Here is a 27,268-nt window from a genome sequence, read left to right on the forward strand (position 1 = left end):
ACAGCCCAGCGCCTGTGCTCTAACAAGCCCTCCAGGCGGGCCCGCCAGCTGCCGTCCATCCTCACTGTTCTCAAGGGGGTGTTTCCACAATGACACACAGGCCTCCCTAATAGTCATCGTCTGCTATAATTACATAAATATTTCCACAGCTCACTATGGGCGTGTTGTATTTCTTTTCTTGTACAATTTGTTTTCTCGTTGTAACTGCTTGCTCGGCGTCCAATACTTCGTTTCTAATTTATCCCTAACCAAACGCAACCAGGCTTCTGGTCTCAGGTCCTTTTGTAAAGCTGGGCGCGGGCCACGTGTTGTTCGTTCTCCCTTGGCAATACCCTTCCTGGGGCTCCAAAGCCTCCCCTTCCAATCTGTACAGGAGCCTTCCTAGGCCTGCTTGGAACTTCCCTTCACTCTCCTCCTGGTAAATTCCGGCACCTGTTTCCTGGGTTCCCCGTTCTCTTTCCTGGACAATCACCTTGTTTTGATGGAACACATCCTCCACTTAAGTAGCTTCCTGAGGAAGGCCGCCTTAGAAGCATGTATTTTAGAGAAACTCCACGTTTTAAAATGTCTTCATTTCTTTTTTTTCTTTTTTGGCTGCGCTGCACGGCTGGCAGGATCTTACCAGGGACTGAACCTGGGCCCTGACAGCGAAAGCACCGAGTCCCAACCACTGGACGGCCAGGCAACTCCCTACAATGTCTTCATTCTAATCTCACACTTCATTGATAGCTTGGGTACAAAACGTGAGGTGAGAAATGATTTTCTTCCAGAATTCTGAAGGCATTGCTCTGTTATCTTCTAGCTTTCAGTAAAGCCTGCTGCCATTGAGATCACCAGTCCTTTGTATGAACTCTTTTTCCCCTCTCTGAAGACTAACATCCTCTCTTATGTTCTGAAACTTCACGATGTTCCTTGCTGTTGTCTATTTTCATTCTGTTACTGGATACTCACTGGGCTCCTTTAATCTAAAAGCTCAAGTGCTTCTGTCCTGGGAAGTCTTGATTTCTTTCTTGGACACTTTATTTACTGTGTTCTTTCTTCTGGACCTCCAATGATTCACATAGTGGACTTCCTAGACCAATCTCCAATCTTCTTTTCTCTCCCAATTCTCAACGTTTGTTCTACATTTTGGGGGATTTCTCCAATCTTACCTTCCGGGCATCCTTTGAATTTTACTTTTAACATGGTTAATAACTTCCAAGAATACTTCATTTTCTGTTCCTTCTTTAATTCCCTGTTATTGCTGCATGGATGCAGTATCTTCTTTCTCACACTGTCACTTCGCAGAGTTTTTGACGCTCACATTCCTTTATTTCCTCCCTGTTTCTTTTTCAAGTTGACCTGCTCTAGTGTTCCCTCAAACATCTGACAATCGTTGGCTCTGTTCACATTTAAGAGGGAAGCAGCATGCTCACACTTGAGCATGAAGCGCTGGAACGTTGTCTGAAAGCTGTGCACGTGTGGGCAAAATCCACTAACTACGGGCTTCCAAGTCGAGGTACCAGATTTCCTGCGATCCACAAATGTCAGTCTCTCTGGGCCTTTTTCTTCGCTCGGTCAGGTTCTCTAGAGAAAAATCTTCTGAATTTCTCACCTGAGACGTTTATACGTGGCCCACAGCATTCTGGAGGCTGGAAACAGAAGGAAGGCTGGGGGTCTCACCCCTTGGCGTGTGGACACTGAGTTAACCCCCCCCCCAGGTCAGGGCCTTCCTCCCAACAGGGCCCCCAGACCCAGGGCCCTGCCCGCCCAGCTCCTCCAGAGGGGAGCCTCCAGAATGAGGCCGGCATCGGCAGGGCGGGAAGGGGGAGTGTATGAAGGGGCACATTCGCAGCCCCACCTTGGACCCACCTTCCCAACACTTGGTGCCTCAGCTCCTGAGCCAGCCCGGGTGCTAGCGCATGGACTGGCTTCGTATTTTCCCAGTTTCCACCCCCTCCCCTTTTCAGGCTTAGATCTCAGCTTTATCCTCTCTGCCAAGCTGGTCACCACTTATCTGTCATTTAGCTGCTCCTAAAACTTGCTCGGTAATCTCAACTGCTGCTGTTTCCTCTCCTGTTCTTTTGTTTTTATTTTTTTGGGTTACGCGGGCCTCTCACTGCTGTGGCCTCTCCTGTTGTGGAGCACAGGCTTCGGACGTGCAGACTCAGCGGCGATGGCTCACGGGCCCAGCCGCTCCGCGGCACGTGGGATCTTCCCGGACCGGGGCACAAACCCGTGTCCCCTGCATCGGCAGGCGGACCCTCAACCACAGCGCCACCAGGGAAGCCCTCCTCTCCTGTTCTTTAACCTTAAAATAAAATTTACACAGCGCACACCCCAAGTAAATCTGAATCTGTACAGATGCAACCCCATCACCATTCTTTTAAAAACACGCTATTGATTGTAACATACATACGCTGAAGTGCACAAATCAGGAGTCGTAAGTTGAGGACCCTGTGCACACTGACCACACCTGTGCAATCAGCACGCAGAATGAGAAACAGAAAGTCACTAGCACTCTGAAACTAGCCACCTCCAGGGTAACCATTACTTCGGTCTCTGAGAGCTGTGCCTCCTTCCCATCATCATGCGGAGGAGACTCTAAGATGACCCCAATGACCCCCTCCTCCCCCTGAGCACGGCAGGCCCTGTGGTCTGTTCTAACCAATGCAAATGAGCAAAGGTAACAGCAGGCTGTCACTCCGCGATTACAGTATACAGATGGCGACCTCTGGCCGGCTGGCAGGCGTCCCACCGCCTTCCTGGTTTGCTGGCTCTGCTGAAGTAAAGGCCCCAGGCAAGTAGCGAGGGCAGCGCGGCCTGGAGCCAGCCCTCAGCGGGCAGCCCCTCAGGAGCTGAATTCTGCCAACGGCCATGACTGCAGACCCTCCGCCAGCTGACCCTTCACATGAGAGCCCAGCTCCAGCCGACTCCCTGAGTGGAGCCTGGGGGAGACTCGCAGCAGAGGGCACAGCTAGGCTGTACCAGACCCCTGACCTGCAGGGAATGGGGTGTAAGCCGCTAAACGTGTGGTGATCTGTTACAGATCAATAAATACCTCACGTAACTGTGTGTGCGCGACTCATCTGTATCTCTCTACCGCAGTTACAGTTCGTTAGTTTTCACTGCTCTAGTCCAGTACTTATCTAGTTAACGGCCAGTGGGCTTTTAAAAAGTCTTCAGCTTGGGCTACGATGAACACAGCTGCTGTGAACATTCCTGTACATGCCTTCTGATGGACACATATGTGTGTTTCTATTGGATACGCATGTAAACGTATTTTCAGCTTTCGTAGATACAGCCAAATCTATGTCCAACACGGTTATTTCAATTTACAGTTTCAGTTGCCCCATAACTTCACCAATACTTGGTACTATGTGTATTTTCACTTGAGCCATTCTAGGTGTATGCAGTGGTATCACACAGCGGTCTGAATTTGTATTTCTCAATAACTTGTCAAGATGGGCCACCTGGATACCCTCTTGTGAACTGCCTATTCAACTCTTTTGCCAATTTTTCTATTGAGCTCTCTTTTTCTTATTGATTCACAAGAGCTCTTTATATATTCTGGATATGAGTTCTTTATGAGAGAGACACAGACAGAGTCAGGGGGAGGGGGAAGTGCGGTTGTCTTCTCCACTGTGTGGCTTCCTTTTTGAGTGCTTGAAATAATATCTTTCGATGAATAGGAGTTTTTTTTTTTAATTTAAAAAATTTATTTATTTATGGCTGTGTTGGGTCTTTGTTGCTGCATGCAGGCCTTCTCTAGCTGCAGTGAGCAGGGGCCCCTCTTCCTTGCGGTATGCGGGCTTCTCACTGCAGTGGCTTCTCTTGTTGCGGAGCACGGGCTCTAGGAGCGCAGGCTTCAGTAGTTGTGGCACGTGGGCCCAGTAGTTGAGGCTCGTGGGCTCTAGAGCACAGGCTCAGCAGTTGTGGCACACGGGCTTAGTTGCCCTGTGGCATGTGGGATCTTTCCGGACCAGGGCTCGAACCCGTGCCTCCTACTTTGGCAGGCGGACTCTCAACCACTGCACCACCAGGGAAGTCCCTGAATAGGAGTTTTGGACAAAATCCAAGTTATCAATTTTTCCTGTACGATTGAAGCTTTTTGTGACCTGTTTAAAAAATCTTTGCCTATGTCAAGGCCATAGGATGTTCACTTATATTTTCTTCTAAAAGCTTTATTATTGGACATTTCATATTTAGATTTGCAATCCACCTACAGTAGATTTTGGTGTGTAGTATGAGGTTGGGTCAAGATTTTTTCCCACCAAGGATATTTAACTTGTCGGGCTGATTTACTGCAAGACCGCTCTTTCCCTTCAGCATTGTACTATCATTTTTCATAAATCAGGTAACTATACTTGTGTGATTTGTTTCTGGACTCAACTGTTTCACTGATTTACTGGCCATGTTTTCCTTACTGAGATACTGACATATTATATTAGTTTCAGGTGTACTACCTGTCATCTTTGATCTAATTGCTTTATGACTACTTTGCTTTGGGAAGGAATGGAGACAAGCTCTGATGTCATCTGTAACTTCTCATTCGGAAGTCCTTACGATCTCGCATTTTACTGTGTGAACTCAATTACGAAGAATTATCACCTGGCCCTCTGCACGCAATCCTTCTGCTTGCAGTGGGAACTACCAATCATACAGATATTTAGGAAAATAGGCCCCATGTCTGTCCTGTTCACGCCTACCTTCAGTGCCGGACACAAGCAGTGCCTGGTACCTAGCAGACAGTAAGTGTTTGCTGAGTGAACAATTATATTAAAGACTATGGAGATAAGACAGCAATTTTAAAATGAAACTATGAATTTCTCTCAAGTTAATCATCTCTAATAACTTTCCTGTTATAATCAGGGATTTTGTTCTCTAAAGCATCTACTTCAACCAACCCGCATTCTCAACACCAGGAGGATGTGAGAAACAGTAGACATACCAGGAAGACGTCTGAGGTGAGAAATGAGGCAATTATAGATGTTCTGAAAAACAGGCACAGTCTGGATCCTAACAATTAGAAGTTGAAGAACTACATGCTGAACAAAAGCTCTGTCTGTGGCAAGTGATATGCTAAAATAAGCTTGCGGTAGAAGCTACATCAGAGCCCTCACTTTGGGAATCCCCTACCCCACCCTTATCGGAGCCTCTTCCGCTGTATTCATGGACAACCTAACAGTAAAGCATGACAGGAAAAGACGTAAATCCATTTTAAAACAAATACAAAGTTTTAAAGATAAACCTGCTCATATCTTTATCTAATAAAGACTTCATAAAAAAAGAAAGTAAGGTCTACTTCGTAATTTTGTAGAAGATTGCTACTGACAAGAAAAAAGAAAAAAACACTACTCTAAATAATAATCACAGAAAAGATTTATTCAGTTTCAATTAAGTTCAACTAGAGAAGAATTGACAGTATTGCTTTAAGTACAATTAATTTCGTTATATTTTCCTCTTAACAGAGGCCTGAGAACTGCAACTGAGAAAAGATTCCTCACCTGGTCACAGCATCCACGAAGAACGGCGCTGGGGGAGAGATGAGGGAGACCACACCTCTGTTGCCAGGCCCCTCCTTCCCGGCCGGCGAGAGCCCGCTGTCCCCTGCAAGCCCGTTAGGAAGGGCAGCGCTCTGCTGAGGAAAACACGCGGGCCGTCTGAGCGGAGGTGACCACACCTGCCCCGCAGCCAGCACTCAGCCCCGCGTCATCTTCTCCAGTGATGACGGCGATGAGAAGGGTGGTGTGCACCGCGGCAGCTGCTCTGTTTTCCTACCACCCTTCACATCAGACTTGTGTTTTTGTTTTTGTCAGCACCCTTAAGTATTTACGAACAGAAAAATTAAACCTCTAGTTTGAAGCCAGTAGGTTCAATCAGTAGAGATTTGATGATGACCCCGTGTTTTCAAGGAAAAATAAGAACCTGGTACTCCTTCAGGCCTCATTCTGAAAGGGTAGTGGAAAGAAACATTGCAAATGTTAACTTACTGGCACAATCCAACGGGGTGTGATCGTGGATATGGAAGACACCTGAAAAAAATTGTACATGTGTATTTATTTTTAGGGAAGACTGACTTATTTTCATAATTATACTCATAATGCTTTCTTCTACTATGAAATGCACTGGGGTGGGGGGCAGGGAGCAGGTCTTAATGGTGCCCTTGAGCTGACATGGACTTCTGAACCCAAGGTCCTTTTCTACAGCACACACGCCATGTGTCACCACTTAAGCAACTGTCATAATCTCGAGAACCTCTTTAATCTAAAAACTTACTACTCCCAGAATGCTACTAATGCTACTACTACTTTCAGGTCATTCACTAGGACTGTCCCCAACCCCTAGCATCCAATTTAAGATTTATTTTCTGAAACTTCATTTCAGTCCATTACAAACAATCATAGCCTTCTTGGTAGCATGCTGCACAGCGGACTGTGGCTAACTCAAATGAAGACAGAAGCAAGCTCTGTCCAGCTACAGGCCATTTTCTAACTCTGCCTGGAGGAGAGAGCAATGAAAACACCCACGCTGCTCCTGACTCACAGGGCCTCTGCTACATTCTTTTTAAGGTTTAATTTTCTGTATCTTACTTCTGCATGTAGAATTGTAATCTAATGAACTCCCGACTCCCCCCTATTTTGTGGAAGCTTAGACTAGTCCTTGCACTGGTGACAGATTCTGGTAAGAAAAAATTAATATAAGTCCAGGTTTTAGTAATCTAGGTAACCAACAGAAGAATAAAAATACAAAATATGACTTTCCCACCAATATTAAGAAAGTGCACTTCTAACCACAGGAAATAGAAGAGAGAGAAAAAAGAAATATGGTAAAAGTAAACAAAAATGGTTTGGCAGAAACAAGTCCTATAATAACCATAATTACAGTAAATATAAATGGATTTAAACTCAATCAGAAGATACAGACTCTCGAATAAGATTTTAAATACAAGACCCAGCAAAACGCTGAAAGGTCCACTTAAAACCAACAGATAGAAAGAGGTTGAAAATAAAATGACAGAAAATTATACATAAGGTGATTCAAACTTAAAGCTAGGGTGTCAATTTTTTATCAGTCAAAAGGGAAATAAAGAGAGGAAAAAAAGGGCGAAGAAGGACACTCTAAAGTGCTAAAAGGAGCTCAGAAAGTATAATTACCGTCAACATATATGCATCTCACAGCCTATCTTCAAAATATACAAAAAATTGGAAGATCCAGCAATAGGTAAGAAATGGATTAATCAATAACTGCAGACAGAGATACTAAAGACACCCCAGAAACTGACAGAATATTTGAATCAGCAGATTGGCTACTGAAAGAATTCATCAAGTTTGCCAGACACAAAATTAACTTATGAATTCAATAGTAAAAAAATTAAATACCATTCACAATATCAACAAAACTATGAAGTATTTAGGAGTTAACCTAATGAAGAATAGAGAAGACTTACAGAGAACATTTAGAGACTCTCTATTTTCTGTTAGGTTAAATCCTAAATTCTTTAAATATAATGGGGAAAAAAATCTCAATAGCAAAAAAACATGAAGGACCTGGAAATAACAAAAATAGGAAAATATAAAACTTATATTGGGGAGACTGTAACTACAAAACTTCTAGGAGAAATAGGAAATCATGGATGAGAAAAACATATCGTACTCTTGGCTAAGACGAATTATCACAAATATATCAGTTCTTTCCACAAGTTAATTTATGAATTTAACGTAATTACAAATAAAAATTCAAAGGCTTTCAGAGGGAGTGAGACTTGACAAAGTTATTCTAAAAATCATCTGAAAGAATTAACAAGCAAAAACAGCAACACACCTGCATAATGATGCTGGACTGGCCTCAACATGTATCAAAATCACTTAAAAAGTTATTAGAGGGCTTCCCTGGTGGCTCAGTGGTTAAGAATATGCCTGCCAATGCGGGGGACACGGGTTCGAGTCCTGGTCCAGGAAGATCCCACCTGCTGCAGAGCAACAAAGCCCGTGCACCACAACTATTGAGCCTGCGCTCTACAGGCCGCGAGCCACAACTACTGAGCCTGTGCTCTAGGGCCCGTGTGCCACAACTACTGAGCCTGCATGCCACAACTACTGAAGCCCATGCGCCTAGAGCCCGTGCTCCACAAGAGAAGCCTCCGTAATGAGAAGCCCGCGCACCGCAACTGAGCGTAGCCCCCGCTTGCCGCAACTAGAGAAAGCCTGCGCGCAGCAACGAAGACCCAACGCAGCCAAAAAAAAATTATTAGAAGAGTATTACAGTTCTAACAACAGAAAAATCAGTAAGTGTAATAGAATAGATAGCTCATGTGTAGAATCTAAAATGCATCATAGTCTACATTTTTATTTAAAACATTCTAAATCTGTAGGGAAGGAAAAATATATTAGTGATAAAAAAATGTCTTTAATCAAATTGATTTTCATCACTGTATTACCCCCACTTGTGAGACAGCACAAACAAGCAGTAAGTGTTCTGAGTTGGGCCCGAAGGACTCCTTCTCCGGGCTTCAGGCCATCTTGCATTGGCCTTAGAAGTTACCTCTTTCATCTGGTTAAAGGATTATTGCAGCCCGATATTGCCAACATCCCTTTCATTTTCTGCTTGCTCACCTGGTAAAGTCTCTTGTGATTATGGCCCTAAGCTGGTGGTTCCCGGCCCACACCCACATCACTGGGAACGTGTCAGAAATGCAGCTTCTTGGGCCCCAGACCACATGCACCACATCCAAAAGCCTGAGAGTGGAGGCCAGCAATCTGTGCTTTCCTACTCTTTCCAGTGATGCAGACACACACCTGAGTGAGGGCTGGTGACCTACGCAAACATCAGGGGAAGGACTGCCCTCACTTGCAAGCCTTCAAGTGACCCCTACGGCAACTCCTGCCACGTCACTCACAAGGCACTAAATGCACTATCTGTGTTCCTTGCACGCCAGTATGTCTCTGGAGGGAAGTTGACTGCTTCCTCTTTGTATTATGGTCACAGTACTTAACACGGTATCTCCCAAACTCAAATAATGATCAATATGTTTAACGCCAACCACTCTTATGCTCCCACCATTCTGTAAATGTTTTTAACAACTGGAGGTCTTACTGTCTGAACTCTTCAGAAGCTGGCTTACCCCCACATGTCCCTCTCACACTACTTAACAGGGCGCTGAGTTACAAAGAGGCTCGGCAACATGTGGCTGCTGTCCAGTGACACACAGATTCAAGAGGGCAGAACTTCCCTACAGAAAAGGCAATGCTAGGTGGCTACCGAAGTATAGACACTTACCAATGAAAAGTTTTACTAAACTGCAGAAAAGGCAAGAACTGGAATCTACTGGGAGCATTTTCAAACAGAAATACCTTTCCATCCTGCTGTTTTAAAGCCTATTTACCTGAGGTGTGGTTGTGTGGTCAATGAGATTCTCAGTTAGAGATAAAAGCAAGGCATCCAATTCATCTGTAGCACCCTACAGAAGACAAGATACACGGATGTTAAATGACCCATTAGTCACCAGACTAGATTTTTTCCACATCCTCTCAATGAATAATTTGGACCCAGGCCTGGATGGTGTTAACCTTTAAACGAAGGGGACCCTCAGGAATCATGATTATTAGTGATTCCACTTTTGTTTGGAGGGGAACCTAGACTACAGTCAGAACTTTAAAAAGCTGAAGTGTCATGTGAATTTTCATACAACTATTCCTTCTGGTGAGACAAAACTTGCGTAGGGTTAGGACCGTCCCGGCTCTCAGTTCTTAAACCAGATGGCAGAGGCTAAAGGTTCAGCCCAGGAGGCGATGACTAAGGACACGCCTGAACTTGGAATGCTTCTTTATCCACATGGATGCTTCACTGTTCACAAAGAGTATAATAGAACCCCCCCATAAATGTTAATACTTTTGTCTAATTAGTATTTGAAGCACCTTATAGAAACAGAGTTCTGTACTGCAGTGTGTGTGTTTCTGGGCACAGGAAGAATTTTAAAAGGATAACAGATAAAATTCCAGTCTGGAAATAAGAGAAGTAAGTATCCAGGGTGTAGTCCATAACAAAAAAGGCCCTTCATTTATACATTTCTGCGTGTCTTCAGGCCACCGTGTGTTTCCTGTTCGATGTCAACTGAATTTTAATCGCACATATGAAAACCTGCCTGTCTCCTCCCCCACCCCCTCCCCCTCCACGCCCTCATACCCTGTGACCTGAGTGGGCCCCCCAGGTGGCCTGTGCATATCTCTACCACAACGTATCAAAATTCTCTCTCCAACTGTGCTGGAAGCAGTTTGAAAGAAGAGGCCATGTTTCACTCATTTTTGAATTTTCAAAGCCTATCACGCTGTCTGGTACAATATGCAATAAATCTTTGGGCTAACTGTCCTTCTCTGTTCCAAAAACATCTCGGGTTCCAACTAACAATTTTCAGTGATCAGAGATGTCAGTGTATCTTTTTAGAATTTTAATTAGCAGAAAGAAATCTCCTGATTAAAGGTATTTTAGGTTGAGTTTTTTTTTTTAAACCCCTAAGCCTGAAAAACTATACACCTGAATATTAACTACACACTGTCTTTGGGTAGTGGGAATCAGGTGATTTCTAATGTGTTGTTTTCATGAAATATTTGGTAAACTTCTACAATAAATGTGGTTGCACTATAAAAGAACAAAATGGTAAATGTTCATCTACAAAAATAATTTTTTGTTTAATTTGCAAATGAAAGCGTTCACTGGGCATGAGCTGGGTCTCTGTGACTTGTGACCTGCTAAGACTGTACGGCCGATGGATAGAGGAGAGGCAGAATTTGAGACAAGCTGGTTATGTTACAAACACAATCAGTGTCAGAAAGTCAATTTCGATCCATCAATATTTATTTGGTGCCTGTTATGTGTCATGTAAAGTCTGAGACACTAGGGTAGCATAGCCCGAATCCAAAATCCAAAAACACCGAGACCCCCTAAAAACAAAACTACCAACAAATACCTCAAAAATGGAGAAGAAACCCTGAGCTGCTCTTGGGAGGGATGTGACAATTGGATTCTCCCTAGAGAGGTGAGGCTCAACGCTCTTCTCACGGCTGACGTTCTGGTGGCCGTCAGAGATCACCAGGTGTCCTGTACAACCAGGATTCAAGGCAAGGGAGTCTCTGTGGAGCGACCTTGAAAGTGGAAGGAATCGTTACCTTTAGAGCAGGCCCATTTTCTGCAGGTGTGGTTCGCATCGGAATGAGAGACCCTCCAGGGCCGGGCATGGCGTTCTCATTTAACTCAGCACTAGGAAGACAAAGACAGGTTTGTGTCACGGACGACCGATGCAGGAGCAACAGGCAGTGTGCTGAAGGAGGTGGTTCGGGGAAGCAGGGTAACTACCCCGCACGGAAGGAAGAGACAGCGAGGGGTAGGGGGGGTCAGACAGTGGTCCGCGCTGCCCCACACACCACCATGAACCCCTCCCCACCCATTGCATAACAGGTTCGCAACCAGGTCAGACCCGTTCACTAGTGCTTTGCTTCCCTCCTGAAGCTCAATGAAATGACAGAAAAGATTTCTTTTTAACAAAAGAATAAACTCATAAAACTTCAGAACCAATAAAGGATGTCAGTGGTAGCTCACGAGCTTTGAGGAAATGCCGAAAACCGTGAAACACACAGTACAAGAGGTGATTTCAGGGTTATGGGCAGATTAGATGCTACAGTCTGCTCCAAAGAGCAACCGATCTAGAGAAATCACGTAAAAGACTAGGCAGATACACAAAACGAGACAGACAAACACGAAGAAGACAGATCAGGAACAGGACAGCTCAGTGACACGGAACACCTGAGGCACGGAGAACGAGGCAGGAAGCCCCTGCGGGAGGCGGGTGGGAGCACACTCCGCGGCACGGGGCAGTGGCCCACCTCCAGGGCTCCAGACGCGGCGGCGGGATCGGCCCGGGAGAGGATGCCAGCAGGAAGGACAAGGATGTCAACCCCAGGTGAGGATCACAAGAACAGGCAGCCTCGATGCCAGGGAGGAGACGGGGAAGCCAAGAGACCGCCACCCACCAGGATGACACACCCGGCAGTCCTCTCCAGCATCACTGGAAAGCATGCAAGTGACAGGAGCAGTGCCCGTCCAATCCCACAGGGAGACTGAGAAAAAACAAGAGGCAAATCCTAGATGGAAAAGTCAGCCTCGGGAGCTAGACGGAAGCTAGCACTACTGCAGCCACAGTACCGAGGCACACAGAGGCAGAGAGATGAAAAGTAAGAAGGAATAGTTACGAGAGACAGAGAAGGGATCGGGGCATTTCAGCTAATGTCTAACGGATGCTGGATATTCACAAAGATAAGGGCTTATGACTTTCCAAAACTAAAAAAAAGACATAGGTCTTCAGATTGAAACACCACCTTGAATACTAACAAGAATGAAAAATAAAACTATACTTAGATGCACCGTAATGAAAATGCAGAATCTCAAGAATAAGCAGTGAAAAACCTAAAAGCTACCAGAGAGAAAAGATAACTTTGTGCTCCAAAGAAAAGAAACAGCTGAGACTAAAGGAGCGAGCCCCGAAAGGAGTGAAATACATTTCACAATGAAGTCTCCCAACCCCTCAACAAGAGATTAGTCCTGCTTTTCTACACGCTAATAACAAACTATCAGAAAGAGAAATCAAAAAAACAACCCTGTCTAAAACTGCATCAAAAAGAATAAAATACCTAGGAATAAACTTAACCAAGGAGGCAAAAGACCTATACTCTGAAAACTAAACTCTGAAAACATTGACAAAGAAATCTCAAGATGATACAAAGAAATGGAAAGATATCCCATGTTCATGTATTAGAAGAATTAATCTTGTTAAAATGTCCATACTACCCAAAACAATCTACAGATTTAATGTAATCCCTATCAAACCTCCTATCAGACATTTTTCACAGAACTGGAACAAATAATCGTAAAATTTATATGGAAACACAAAGGACCCCGATTGCCAAAGCAATCTTGAGAAAAAAGAATAAAGCTGGAGGTATCCCTGACTTCAAGCTATACTACAAAGCTACAGTAATCAAAACAGGCTGGTACTGGCACAAAAACAGACACATGTATCAATGGAACAGAATAGAGAGCCCAGAGATAAACCCACGCACTTAGGGTCAATTAATCCACAACAAAGGAAGCAAGAATATACACTGGGGAAAAGACAGCCTCTTCAGTAAATGGTTCTCAGAAAACTGGGCACCTACATGTAAAAGAATGAAATCAGAACACTTTCTCATACCATATACAAAAATAAACTCAAAATGGATAAAAGACCTAAACGTGACCAGAAACCATAAAACCAATAGAAAACAAAGGTAGAACACTCTTTGATATAAATCATAGCAATATTGTTTTTGGATCTGTCTCCTAAGGCAAAGGAAACAAAAGCAAAACTAAACAAATGGGGCCTCATTAAACTTAAAGGCTTTTGTAGAGCAAAGGAAACCACTGAAAAAATGAAAAGATGGCCTACAGAATGGGAGAAAATGTTTGCAAATGATATGACCAGTAAGAGGTTAATATCTAAAATACATAAATAGCTCATACAACTCAATATTAAAAAAATAAATAAACAAACCAATTAAAAGTGGGCAGAAGACCTGGATAGGCATTTTTCCAAAGAACACATACAGACGGCCAATAGGCACATGAGAAGATGCTCAACAGCGCTCATCATCAGGGAGATGCAAATCAAAACAATGAGGTATCACCTCACACCTGTCAGAATGGCTATGGTCAAAAAGAGCAAAAATAACAAATGTTGGTGAGGATGTGGAGAAAAGGGAACCCTTGTGCTCTGCTGGTGGGAATATAAATTGGTGCAGCCACTATGGAAAACAGTATGGAGGTTCCTCAAAAAACTAAAAGTAGAATTACTATACAGTCCAGCAATTCTACTGTATTTCTGATATACATCTGGAGAAAGCAAAAATACTAATTCAAAAAGATACACGCTCCCCAATGTTTACAGCAGCATTATTTACAATAGCCAAGATACAAAGCAACCTAAGCGTCCATCAAGATGAATGGATAAAGAAGATGTGGTGTATACATGCAGTGGAATATTACTCAGCCATAAAAAAGAAATTCTGCCATTTGCAACAACATGGATGGACCTAGAGGGTATTATGTTTACTGCAATAAGTCAGACAGAGAAAGACAAATACTGTATATTATCACTTATATGTGGGATCTAAAAAATAAACAAATGAATATAACAAAACAGAAACAGATTCACAGATAAAGAGAACTAGGGGTTACCAGTGAGATGAGGGAAGTGGGGAGAGGCTAGATAGGGATAGGAAATCGATAAGTATAAACTAAATACTATGTATAAAATAAATAGGCTACAAGGATATAAATATACCCAATTTATAATAAATTTAAGAATGGAGTATAATCTATAAAACTATTGAATCATTATATTATACACCTTAACAAACATAATATTGTATATCAATTATACTTCAATTTTAAAAAAAAGAATCCTGAGGCCAAACCGAAAAAAAAAAAAAGGAGAAAAAAAGATTAGTCTTAATGTAGTTTACACTGCTGCAAAACACAGAAAGCAGATGAAAAATCCTTACAACATGTGTGTATAATGACGAACATGCGCAATGTTAACTGGGAACAAACATTTGTCCATAAATTAAAAAATGAATATATTGTGGCAACTGAAATGAAGAAACCATGGATAAGTTTTTAAAGATTCAGATATATCAAAACAAAAGCGACTGAATCGTACACTGTAAATGTACAAATCCTCGTGTGGGAATGTTCAACAACAGCTATATTCACAGTAGCCAAAAAGCAGAAACAACACGAATGTCCATCCATTGACACATGGACATACGATGGAATGTTATGCAGCCATGGAGTACCAATACAGGCTACAATATGGATGAACCTTGAAAACATTATGTCAAATGAAAAACACCAGACACATATTTGTATGAGTCCAGTTATATGAACTGTCCGAAGCAGGCAAATCTAGTGCAGGCAGAAAGTAGGTGGGTGGCTCCCAGGTGCTGGAGGAGCGACGTGGAGAGCCAGCGTATGCGGACGGCGCTTCCGTTAGGGGTGAGGGGACAATATTATGGAATCAGAGAGTGGTTAGGGTTGCACAACTTTGTCAATTCACTAAAATGCATTAAATTGCCTACTTTTAAAGGGTTCTGTATAGGAATTACAGCTCAAAAAAAAAGATAAAAGCAAAATGATCTAAATCTACTACAGCAAAATATGAGGACATGACAAAGCTTGACATTTGGTACACAGACATGTATTATATAGTCTCCATACCTTTCTGTATGCCTGAAATATTTCCTTTTAAAAAGGGGGTACAGCAACTTTTTAAAAGTGTGGTATGGCACGAGGAAAAAAACAGTACCAGAAAAGGAAAAGATCCAGAAACAGACCCAGGTTTGTATAAGAACATAAGCATATTTCAAAGGATCCATTTCAAATCCTGGGAGGAAAACAGATTATTCAAAATACCAACAGCCATTTGGAAAAACAAATCCGGAAGTTGGAGTCCATTCCAGGACCTGTCCACCTTCCAGAGTTCAATGAAATTTCTGATAAACAACTGGGTCGTCACATCCCCATCATCCTCCTCTTGGCAAAAAAGTCTGTGATGAGGTTACTCTAAAAAGCTCCAATAAAAACAACAATAGCATTAAAAATGTTGTGGGCAAACTGATTTCTTAGAAAAGGTTAAGTCGTAATTCCAGTTGTACCCCGATCACTAAGTAGTAGGTTTGCTGAGTACTAACTGTAAAGTCCTTTACACGAAGCATGCGCTTAAGTGCTATGTTAATTACAGCACCTGGAACTGAATATCACTAATCAGAAAACTCTTCACTGCATAAGTTCTGGATAACGGGAAAAGAAACACATTCACTCATCAATGTTTAGCACCAACTAAGCACAGAACACTGGATACGCAGGGACGAATGAAACAAACTGCAACAGAGCAGGGGATGGAAGTCTAGTAAGACAGAGACATGGCATTAACACTCAACAAGAAAAGACAGGCAGAAGGAACTCAGAGGGAACAGCAAAGAAATCTGCTTGCATCATGTGAGAGCCCATAGTAAGACAGTTTATAAGAGCAATCCCACCCTGCCAACAGCATGGCACTAAGGCAACTACCACACCTAAGAGAAATAGTACACATTCTTCACCAGGTATCTTATGAGATTAAAAATATCTTCAAAGGCTGTTTTTGCTCTACAGTTTGAATCAGCTGAAGAAGAATCAGGATGAAAAGATTAATTAGGAGTATCTTCAAATGATCTAAAATTAGGTCCTAAGAATCTATGTAGTGGATAGAACAGTGATTTCAGGCTATCTTTCAAATAGATATCCTGAAACCATGTGATCACAGAGTGGGAAAGAGGAAAAAAACACCACCCAAAGAAAGTTAAGAGGAAAAGAACACCAATTTAATTCAGTCTACCCACAACTGTACCTGTTGGTGGCAGCATCCTGAACACTGGCATTTTTATGACTTAATAAGCTATCTTCTCTTGTAACCTAAGAAAAAGAAATCATAAAAATTAAATCTCCTCAATACATTGTAATAACGTATATGGGAACAGAATCTAGAAAAGAGTGGATATATTAACTGATTCACTCTGCTGTACAGCAGAAACTAACACAACATTGTAAATCAACTATACTCCAATAAAAATTAATTAAAAAAATTAAATCTCTCTCGTGGGTAATAAAGTAATAAATTTACATTCCTTTCCAGTAAAAACAGAAATAATCTGTTTGCTTCAGTTCCAGAAAGAGGTAACCACAACTTATCTATGGAAATATCAGTACTGTACCCAGCACAGCCCTATCCCACGCCCAAATTCATACTCCAAGTTTCCACTTCAATATGTTGGTCTATGAATCCATACGCTTTACTGGACAGCTCTCAATTATTTAAGACACAATGCTATGTTAGTCAATGTACACAGAATCCAAAAAGATTCAACGCCAGAATTTTTCAAATTTACATGATAAAAAGCAGAAACATTAAGCTGCATATCTGGCTTTGTTTTTCCCTGAGTACAAGGAATATTTCAGAGGAGAATTCTAAAGAGGTCAGTTATTGAGGTATCATTTACACACAGTAAAACGCACACATTTTAAATGTACGGTTTGGTACATAATCAACACTACAATCAACACATGTGACACCTCCACTACCCCAAATGTTCCCTTGAGGCTTCCGATACAATCCCACCAAAAACCCACACACGTGGCCAGCAGTGATCTGTGCTTTCCATAGTTTCATATAAATGGAATCATAGCGTCCTTTTGGGGCTCCGTCTTTAGACTAACAGGATGTTTTTGAGGTTCACCCACGGTGTTGCATGTGTCACTAATGCGTTCCTTTTTTGCGTGCTGAGTAGCTTTCCACTGCATGGATACACCCCAATTTGTTTATCTGTTTACTTGCTGATGGACATTTGGATCGTTTCTAGTGTTCACCTATTACAAACGAAGGTGCCAGGAACACTCACGTACTAGTGCCTGTGTGAACCTGCGCTCTCACTTCTCTGGAGTAAATGCCTGAGAGTGGGGCTGCTGGTCACATGCTAAGTGTACGTTTACTATTTTACCACCTCTTTTTTTCAAAATTAATTCATTAATTTTTGGCTGCATTGGGTCTTTGTTGCTGCGCGCAGGCTTTCTCTAGTTGTGTAGAGCCGGGGCTGCTCTTTGTTGCGGAGCACGGGCTCTAGGTGCACAGGCTCAGTAGTTGTGGCACACGGGCTTAGCAGCTCAACCACATGTGGGAACTTCCGAGACCAGGGCACGAACCCGTGTCCCCTGCATTGGCAGGCGGACTCTCAACCACTGCACCACCAGGGAAGCCCTTACCAACTCTTTTATAAAGTACTTGGAACATTTTATGTTCTTACCAGCTGCGTGCATTGCAGGCAGTCACAGGCCTGTCAGTTGTTAACTTTAGCTATGAATTACAACGTTAGCTGTAGACTTTTTTCATAGATACCCTTTATCAGGCTGAAGTTCCATTCTACTACTAGTTTGCTGTGAGCTTTTATCATGAACAAGTGTTAAATAATGTGAAATGCCTTTCCAAATAAATTGAGACAATTTTCCTTATTTTTTAACATGTTATACTACACTGGTTTTTGAACGATAAACCAACTTTTCTCCTGAAATAAACCCTACTTGGCCATGGTGTACTATCCTGTTTATAAGCTGTTCAGTATGATTTGCTTCCGCTTTGTTAAGGGCTTTCGAGTCCATGTTCAAGAACAGTCCTGGTCTGTAGCTGCTTTTCTTGTATTCTCCTTCTCTGGCTTTGGTGTCAGGCTAAGACTAGCCTCATAAAACGAGTTGGGAAGTGCTCCCTGCTCTTCTAATTCCTGAAAGAGCTTGTGTGGGACTGTCATTACTTCTGCCTTAGATGTTCAGTAGGCCTTAACAATGAAGGCGTCTGGTCCTGAATTTTTCTTTGTGGGATGATTTTAACTATAAAACAAAATCTTTCATTTAGGGCTATTCAAGTTATTTCTCTCTTGTTCAAGTCAAAACAGATCCAAAGTACAACTGAAACGTAAGGTGACGAAAAGCTGTCACCACCACTGCTGCTACAACAGGTAGTGTCAACATCAGGACCAACACTTACTAAACACTAATTCTGTGCCAGAAGCCATTCTGTGGCCTTTACCTTTATCATTTTATTTCATCCTTATAACCCACCTTCGGGAAGGTATTACCATTACCCCTTTTTAAACATAATTAAACTGAGGCTCAGGGAAAGTAACTAACTTGCCAAGTCACAAAGCTAATCGGTGACTAGCTACTAGTAGATTAGAAACAGGATTCAAACTCCAGTTGTCTGATTCCAGAGCGTGTACTGCCGTATTTTATATATAAATATTATGTTTTATCTTTACACTGGGGTGAGAAGGTACATAAAGTGCATGAACGACATTCCTCAAGTCCTCTCAGCTCTCTTCAAGGTCTGTGCCTGGGAACACAATGGGTAAAGAGCCCCTTCCCAACAACAGGATTATTTTGAAATCCTAGTTGACAACCGGACTTGGTGAGACAGGCTTCTGTCCTGCTTCAGTGCAGAGGATAATCTGAAAGTTGGGAAGGGCCAAGGAAAAGCTGATTTTGAGAGCATGGACGCCATCAACTTCATGGGGGCTGGTCCCTACCCACTGCACCCTTCATGAGACGACACAGCCAACTCTTCGCCTTATAACCATCACTCTGTTGCCAATAACATCACAATTTTGTTGAATTGGGGGTAGATGGGTGGTGGGGAACAATGAATTGATGAAGACAGACCTAGAGTCATAGACTTAATATTGACAGGAACCTAAAAATCACTGTAGAGTTTCCAGCTATAAAAGTGACAAAGATTAGGGACTCACTTCTACAGGAATTTGACTTTTTTTTTTAAACTTCTTATACTGTAGAGCAGCATCTTTACTGTTTTTATCCTGTGACTCCCCGCTCTTAATCTTGCCCGAGTAGAATTTGGAGTTGGGAAGGCATGTGCCATCTTTTTTTTTTTTCCTTTTTTTGGCCGCACTGTGCTGCATGCGGGATCTCAGTTCCCTGACCAGGGATGGAACCCGCACCTCCGCGGTGGAGGCGCAGAGTCCTAACCACCGGACCGCCAGGCAAGTTCCGGCATTGCCATCTTGAGTGTGCTTCCTGGTGCTACTCTCTCTCTAATCACCGGCCAAGTCACTCATGTCTACCGTCTGTATACTTTCCTTGTTCTACAGGGTCTCCTTCCACTTCACCAGGACCCTCGTAAAGGCAGCTTACCTTCTGCACTGCTTCTACATGAGCCTTCAAAATGTTACTCTTCAAGTCAGGAGGAACTCTCCCGGCATTCAGTGCTGGGCTGTCAATGGCATTATTCAGACATTTCTCAGTTAACTTCACCACTTCCTCCTAGATATTAAAAATATACTGTAAGCAACTCTGAGAGAATATAACTCAATGCAAACAGAAAAGGACTGATGAAATTTCATATTCAGACAATCAGGGAATCATGTGTCTCAGGCAGTCATATCCTACTCCAGGAAGAGTCGACTCTTACATGGGGTTTCAAACTAAGGCACAGTAATCACAAACAAGAACTATGACTTGGCAGGGACCCCTGGAAATCATCTAGCCCAATTTCCTGTCTTTAAGCAACTGAATAACTAACGCTACCACCCTGGACAAATGCCTGAAATAAACCACAAAATGTGTGCCTTTTGCTGTAATTAATTTCAATTGGATTTTAGGTCAGGCCCTACGCAGGCTAAACCCTGTGATTCTGGAACTGTCACCAGGTAGATGACTGTGTTTGAGATTATGTTACATGGCCAGAAGGAGGTCACTATCAGGTAAAGACTTAACGAAAATGATAAAATAAAGTCCAAGTCCACTGAATGAAGATCATAATTGAAACAATATAAATTAACTATTATGAAAGGAAATGGGAGAAAGCAAATTAATAAGTTTAAATTATCTGCACTACAACTGATATTTTACCTGACTTGAATGCCAATCAATAACAACAACAACTACCATTATCATTACTATGGTTACCATTTAACACTGGGCTAAATAACAAACTCACTCTAAATACTTTCTTCGTCTCAGATACAGCTTTTGTTCTATAAAACAGGCTAGCTGCCACGTATGGGATTACATACTGCACCGCTCTTTCACGTTTGAAAATATTTAACTAATGTGCTTATCCTAATCTGTTTTTTCTAAGTGTGGTCTCCACACATCTGCCTCTGGGTGGGATCCTAAAATGTGGATGTTTAACAAGCTTCCCTGTGTGATTCTGATACCTTTAAACGCTTGAGAATCACTACTTTGCACTAGACTGTAACTTCCCAGTCTTTTTTATATTTATTTTTCGCGGTACACAGGCCTCTCACCGTTGTGGCCTCTCCCCCGTTGCGGAGCACAGGCTCTGGACGTGCAGGCTCAGCGGCCATGGCTCACGGGCCCAGCCGCTCCGCGGCATGTGGGATCCTCCCAGACCGGGGCACGAACTCGCGTCCCCTGCATCGGCAGGCGGACTCCCAACCACCGCGCCACCAGGGAAGCCCTAACTTCCTAGTCTTCAGAGTGGTTCTCAGCAAGTGAAAGAAGACCTGATGCCCTTTCTCAACCATACCTACTTCACCACCAGATGACCCAGCAAGCCCACCTCTGGGCTTACATCCAAAGGAAACAAAATCACTATCCCAAATAAACCTGCACCCCGATGTGCACTGCAGCCACGACATGGAAACAACCAGAGGGCCCGTCAACAGGTGATGAAGAGGATGTAAAATACCCACACGCGCACACACACACACACACACACACACATACACATAAATACACACACACAAGGAAATACTGTTCAGCCTTTAAAAGGAAGGAAATCCCGCCATTTTCAACAACACAGATGAAGCTGGAGGCCTCGTGCCAAGTGAACCAAGCCAGATGGAGAACAACAAATATTGCACGGCACTACTCAGATGTGGGACCTAAAAAAAAATTCCAAATCAGAAACAGAGAGCAGAGTGGTTGCCAGGGGCTAGGGGGTGGGACAGCAGAGGGAGGCTGGTGCAAGTTACCAGATGCATAAATCCCGAGGACCCAATGTACAGCATGGTGACTACACTTAATTATACTGTTTTCTACACTTGAAATTTGCTGAGAGAGTAGATCTCAAGTGCTCTCTCCAAAAAAACAAAACAAAAAGGTAACTTACGTGAGGTGACAGATATGTCAACTAACTGGACAGCAGGAATCACTTCACAATGTACACTTACAGCAAATCATCAGGTGTGCGCTTTGAAGGTATTTAGATGTTATTTGCCAATTGTGCCTCAGTAAAGCTGGGAAAGTAGCATGGCTAGTTCAAATGCTCTGACATTTTCTTTTCAGAGACAATTACATTGCAGACTTGACATTATTTGCTCATCATTTATATTTGCACATCACAGGATTCTCAGAGCAACCTGCCTCTGATATAGGCAAGTATTTATTTTCCTGCCTATATTAAAAACAAAAACAAGGGCTACCCTGGTGGCGCAGTGGTTGAGAGTCCGCCTGCCGCTGCAGGGGACATGGGTTCGTGCCCCGGTCTGGGAAGATCCCACATGCCGCGGAGCGCCTGGGCCCGTGAGCCATGGCCGCTGAGCCTGCGCGTTCAGAGCCTGTGCTCCGCAACGGGAGAGGCCACAACAGTGAGAGGACCGCGTACCACAAAAACAAAACAAAACAAAAAAAAAAAAAACAAAAACAAGAATTCAACACACGTATCACAGGTAAAAGTACCCGTGACTGTTACCATCTTTCTGGAAGGCAATTTTGCAAAAGTACCAAAGGCTTTAAAATTATTCCTGAAATTTGACCTAACACTGTGCCATACCATGCGCCTTGCAGGATCTTAGTTCCCAGACCAGGGACTGAACCTGGCCCAGACAGTGAAAGTGCAGAGTCCTAACCACTGGACCACCAGGGAAGTCCCAAACCTAACACTTCTACGCCCCAGTAAAATAATCAAAGATGATGGCAGATACTTACATAAGACTATCAGAGCCCTGATTATGACGGTGAAAACTAGCAACAATCTAAATGACTAGTAGGAGACTGAGTAAATGCAGTGATGATATATGCATGCCATTCAACTATTATCAGTAATATGTTATTGAAATAAAGAGAGTTATAATGGATTGGTTATAAAAAAGTGTTAGTGCATTTTTATTTAAAAAAATATATATCACATTTCAAGGTTTGGTTTAAAATGTTAACCATAGTTACCTCTTAGTACTGGGATAACGGAGGTTAGATAATGTCCTGCTTTTTAAAATCTGTATATTGTGTTACTATGCTGCTGATATGTCTGCCTTGGATGGCCAAAATGTGCAAACAGAAGACCGAAAGAACTAAAAAGACACTCTGATTCCTAAACACCCCAAATTAGACCTGTTCTAACATGACTGGATGCTCAAACTCTCCTGTAGAGCTGTCCTTGCTGCCATCAGTCAGCTTAGTTAGAAGCTTAAGTCAGGTTAAAGTCATCCAAAGTCTGCTTCAGTTTGTTACCAAGCAAGGGGTCGTGTGCTCGCAGCACAGAAAGCCAAACTCTGACAGTGGGTGTTTGCAGCAAAGTAGGGTGCCAAGCAAGGAGAACGGGCAGATCATGTGCAAAAGATCTGAACTCCCCGACGGCTTTCAAGCAAGGGTCTTTAAAGACATTGTTAGGGGAGAGGGTCCAGGATACGTGATCAACCTGTGGACCTCCTTCTGATTGGCTGGTGGTAAAAAGGGTGATGACTCGGGAACCTCAACCTTCTGGTTCCAACCAGTCTCGGGTTGACATGCTTGTGGTCAGCATGTCGTCACCATCCCGCAGAGGGTGGGGGTCTCAGCTTCTGCAGAACAGCTCAGAGATACGCAGCAGACGGTTATCCACATCCCTTCAGGAGGAGCTAGGAGCCCTGTGACTCTACTGTCCTAATCATTAACTGCTAGAGTCAGCTCTCTGGAACTCAGGAAAGGCCCAGGAGGCTACAGCCTGTTTCCCACAAACAAGAAACGGGGGACATGGAGAGGCTTTTTGTTCCTGGGAGGGCCCCACGGGGTCCTGCTTGGTTTCAGTCCCCCCTTTTCTTTGATCCTCCTCAATCCTGAGGGGAACAGGGGCAGGACAAGAAAGGGAATGAAGTTTTTGGATAGAGAGATTAATCATAAACTCAGCAGGGCCACTCAGTGTTTGAAGTTCTCAACCGGAATGCCATCAGATCTAAACTCAGAACCACTCTTGAGGGCTTCCCTGGTGGCGCAGTGGTTGAGAGTCCGCCTGCCGATGCAGGGCACACGGGTTCGTGCCCCGGTCCGGGAAGATCCCACATGCCGCGGAGCGGCTGGGCCCGTGAGCCATGGCCGCTGAGCCTGCGCGTCCGGAGCCTGTGCTCCGCAATGGGAGAGGCTGCGACAGTGAGAGGCCCGCGTACTGCAAAAAACAAAACAAAACAAAAAAACCACTCTTGAAACAATCCTGGCTAGAAGAGAAGTCTTATTTCGGAGAGCTCCTTCTTTAAATGGCTCAGAAAAACTGAAACTGTTTAATTGAAAAAAAATTACATAAGCCTTTTAACTAAAGTGAAGTTCTTTTTAGTTCTAACCTTGGAGAGATGCAAAGAGTTATTTTAAAGTTGGTATGGCTCACTCTTTTTGAGAATTTAATAAAATTTGGACCCACTTTCCAGAAAAACGTATAAGTGAATCAAAGACAGCATGTATTCAATTTCATAGGGTTTAAGGCACTCCTTATAACGATTCATGGGCAGATCCATGATTTGCAAGAATCTTGCTTCAGAAGAATACACAATTTGCCTTGTATTTTACCTACATATACACAAAAGTTTTAACCACTTTATAAGCTTTCTTCCCCTCCCGCGGCTGAATGCATCTAAATGAAGCCAGAAGAGCCCCTGAGATCATGATAAAAGAGATGTGAGCTCTTAGAGCTAGCTAACCACGCAAACTAAAAAATGCTAAGATGCCAACAGCTTAACAGCCTGATTTCCAGACTTAAGAACTATTCTGTGAAAAGCTGGCACCTGGGACTTCCCTGGCGGTCCAGTGGTTAAGACTGCGCTTCCACTGCAGGGGGCGTGGGTTCCATCCCTTGGTTGAGGAACTAAGATCCCACATGCTGCACAGTGCGGCCATAAAATAAAAATTAAAAATTTTTTAAATTAAAAAAATAAAAAACCTGCACCAACAATATTAGTATAATATTAGTAACTATTCTTTAAGCTGAAAATGTCAAGAGGTAGCAGAATACGCCATCCCCAAATATGCCACTTTGGGGCATATTATTTTGAGCTGAAGGCAATTGAGAAGAAGCAGATAGAAGAAACGCTCTGTCCTTACCCTATATGCCTAAAAGCAGAACGGAAGTTTACAAAGGAGTCCCTCCTTCCCTCTCTACCAGGAAGGACAAATGTTAGTCCCTGCAAACAACTCAAACCCTTACCATGAAGAGCAAGGACTTGAAGCTGTATAACAAGCCTTACTGCCGTTTACCCCGCCTTTCCAGGTGCTCTCCACCAACTCGCCTTTCTTCTTTCTGACTTCAGCTGAAGATGGTACTTGGCTGCAATTCTAGCCACCTCTGAGAGTTACTCATTCTTCCCTGGTATTTCTCATCTACACTTGAGATACACGTATCAATGAACTTCTGTTTTTCTCTTGTTAATCTGTCTTTTGAAACAGAGGTCTCAGCCAAGAACTGAGAATGGTAGAGGAGGAAATTATTTTTCTCCCCTTCAGCAATTACTGTCAAATAGGAAGTATTTGCCTTTGCATTTGTAAAAGTATCATTTCTATTTACTACTTACATAATACACAACAGCTCACAGATCCCTGGACAAGGGTGACCTTTGCATGGCTAATATCTGAAGACTTCCCCAAAGGGAAGTCACACCCATCACCACACCTTCTGTGTCCAAATTGAGGGTAGAGGGAAAGAAAGTAACCACTTACAGAACCAGACTATCAATAAAACGTTTGGAATCACTTGTGTCAGGGACAAAATGGAGACGGTCAACACGGGCACACAAAGGACACTTAACCTAACCTTGCACAGAACGTACAGCTCTTCCTCTGAGGTCAGCAGAAGACCCCAGCCAAGCCCCACACACCAAGTCCGTCCAAGCCAGCTCTGGGCTTCCTGTTCCCCTAACTCAGCTACTCTGATCCAAATAAGAAAGAAGACCACTAGGCAACCAAGTAGCTGAAAAAAACAAAAAACTTCTGCATTTCTCCCATAAAACCCCTATTAATCTGTCAGCAACTTGGAACTTACTGCTCCCACAGTCTTGCGTTTCCAGGCTTGCAGGTCAAAATCCTTGCAATAAGTTCATCTTTTTGCTTTGTTCTATTCAGAGTGGGTTTTGCTATACTTTTTGGTTATACCCTATTAAGGTTCGGATACAAAGAAAATCAAAAGCGTAAAAACGACAAAGATTATTCCAAATCTTGTGTGGTAGCAACCTGCTGCTAGATTACATTCCCAACAAGAGAAGGACAACCTGCAGGCCAAACCTGGCCCACACCTGCTGTAGTAAGTAAACCCGATGGGAACACGGCCACCCCCAGGCCCAGCGGCTGCTCTCCTGCCACGGTGGCAGAGTCGAGTACAATGACAGAGACTGTACGGCAGCCTAGACTAAACTATTTACTGACCTTTTAAGGAAACAGGCTGCCAACCTGTGGTCAAGAGAACAGTCATCGTGCCTGATTTTTAATGCCTTCCCTAAAAAGATGAGCGTTTAAAGACCACGCCTTCACTGTGCCCCGATCCCACTAACAAACGCAGGTTAGGTTTTGTTACTTTAAGCATTCTGTAAAATTTTCTGATCAAGGAACAAGAAAAAAATGATTCTTGAAATGAAATTTGAAGATCAAGAAAATTCTGGAACTGTCTCAAGTAATTAAGAAGAAGAAGGTAACTCAAAAATCTATTCATCTTGACACAGCATAAGCCCTAAAGGACTTCCAACACGAGGTCAGGCAGACACTGTGAACACATTTCCAACACGAGGAGGCCCCAAGGAATGGGAGAATCCCCACAATGACACTGGGAGTCATCAGTGTCAGCATCCCCAGGCTTGCCTCACGCCACCACCAAAAATCCAAAGAGCTGATTAAGTTAGTCTTAGCCTGAGGAACTTCCCACGCTGGGGAACTTGCTGCTTCCTAAGGCATCCTGTTCAATTTGCAGGTACCTTAGGACACGTTTTCCTACACCGAGGTGAGATCTGCATAACTCTATCATTCTCGCTGACCCTAACTCTTCTCTGAGGCTACTAAAGATCAAGTCACTTTACTTCCTGTGTCACAGCATACACAGCTCTTCAGATAATCCTGAGTTACTGATCCTCCGCCGTAACTGTGTCTCAAGACCCCTCACCATACTTTCTCAAACCCCTTTCGTTTGCCTACTTTGTCATACTGTGGTTGGATCCCCCCTTTCAAGCCCTTTCAGTTAATACAACAGAGACGTTTCAGCAGCCACACTTCACACTCCGTTTACAGATTCTCAAACATTTTTCACACATGCTTGTTACATTCTACCTCCCGACCCTAATCCTACACTTGTGTCAGACTTGGCATAATATATATTCTTAAATCCAAACCATCATTCCAGCCTGTCAAGGTCTTCGTGGATCCTGACTTTTGTCTTTCAAACTGTACTTCCCAGCTGTTGCCAACTGAAAAT

The 27,268-nt window shown here is 43.2% G+C and overlaps 1 protein-coding gene across 4 annotated transcripts in view; it reads right to left on the minus strand.

Moving 5' to 3' along the window:
- Positions 1 to 27,268, minus strand: part of EPB41L5 (erythrocyte membrane protein band 4.1 like 5) — a 146,036-nt gene that overhangs the window by 4,993 nt on the left and 113,775 nt on the right. Inside the window, exons 18-24 of one of the 4 annotated variants that reach the window (XM_067742355.1) lie at positions 19,801 to 19,929; positions 16,457 to 16,521; positions 11,145 to 11,235; positions 9,365 to 9,439; positions 5,973 to 6,014; positions 5,487 to 5,620; positions 2,956 to 4,030 (exon numbers count right to left, since the gene is read on the minus strand). In XM_067742355.1, the coding sequence (XP_067598456.1) occupies positions 3,928 to 4,030; positions 5,487 to 5,620; positions 5,973 to 6,014; positions 9,365 to 9,439; positions 11,145 to 11,235; positions 16,457 to 16,521; positions 19,801 to 19,929 (639 nt within the window). In that variant the 3' untranslated portion in view covers positions 2,956 to 3,927. Of the gene's footprint in view, positions 1 to 2,955; positions 4,031 to 5,486; positions 5,621 to 5,972; positions 6,015 to 9,364; positions 9,440 to 11,144; positions 11,236 to 16,456; positions 16,522 to 19,800; positions 19,930 to 27,268 lie in introns of those variants that run through there. The other 3 variants (XM_067742358.1, XM_067742357.1, XM_067742356.1) reach the window with 3 other exon arrangements.

This window comes from Pseudorca crassidens, chromosome 6 (genome assembly GCF_039906515.1).
Source record: "Pseudorca crassidens isolate mPseCra1 chromosome 6, mPseCra1.hap1, whole genome shotgun sequence".
Classification (NCBI taxonomy): domain Eukaryota; kingdom Metazoa; phylum Chordata; class Mammalia; order Artiodactyla; family Delphinidae; genus Pseudorca; species Pseudorca crassidens.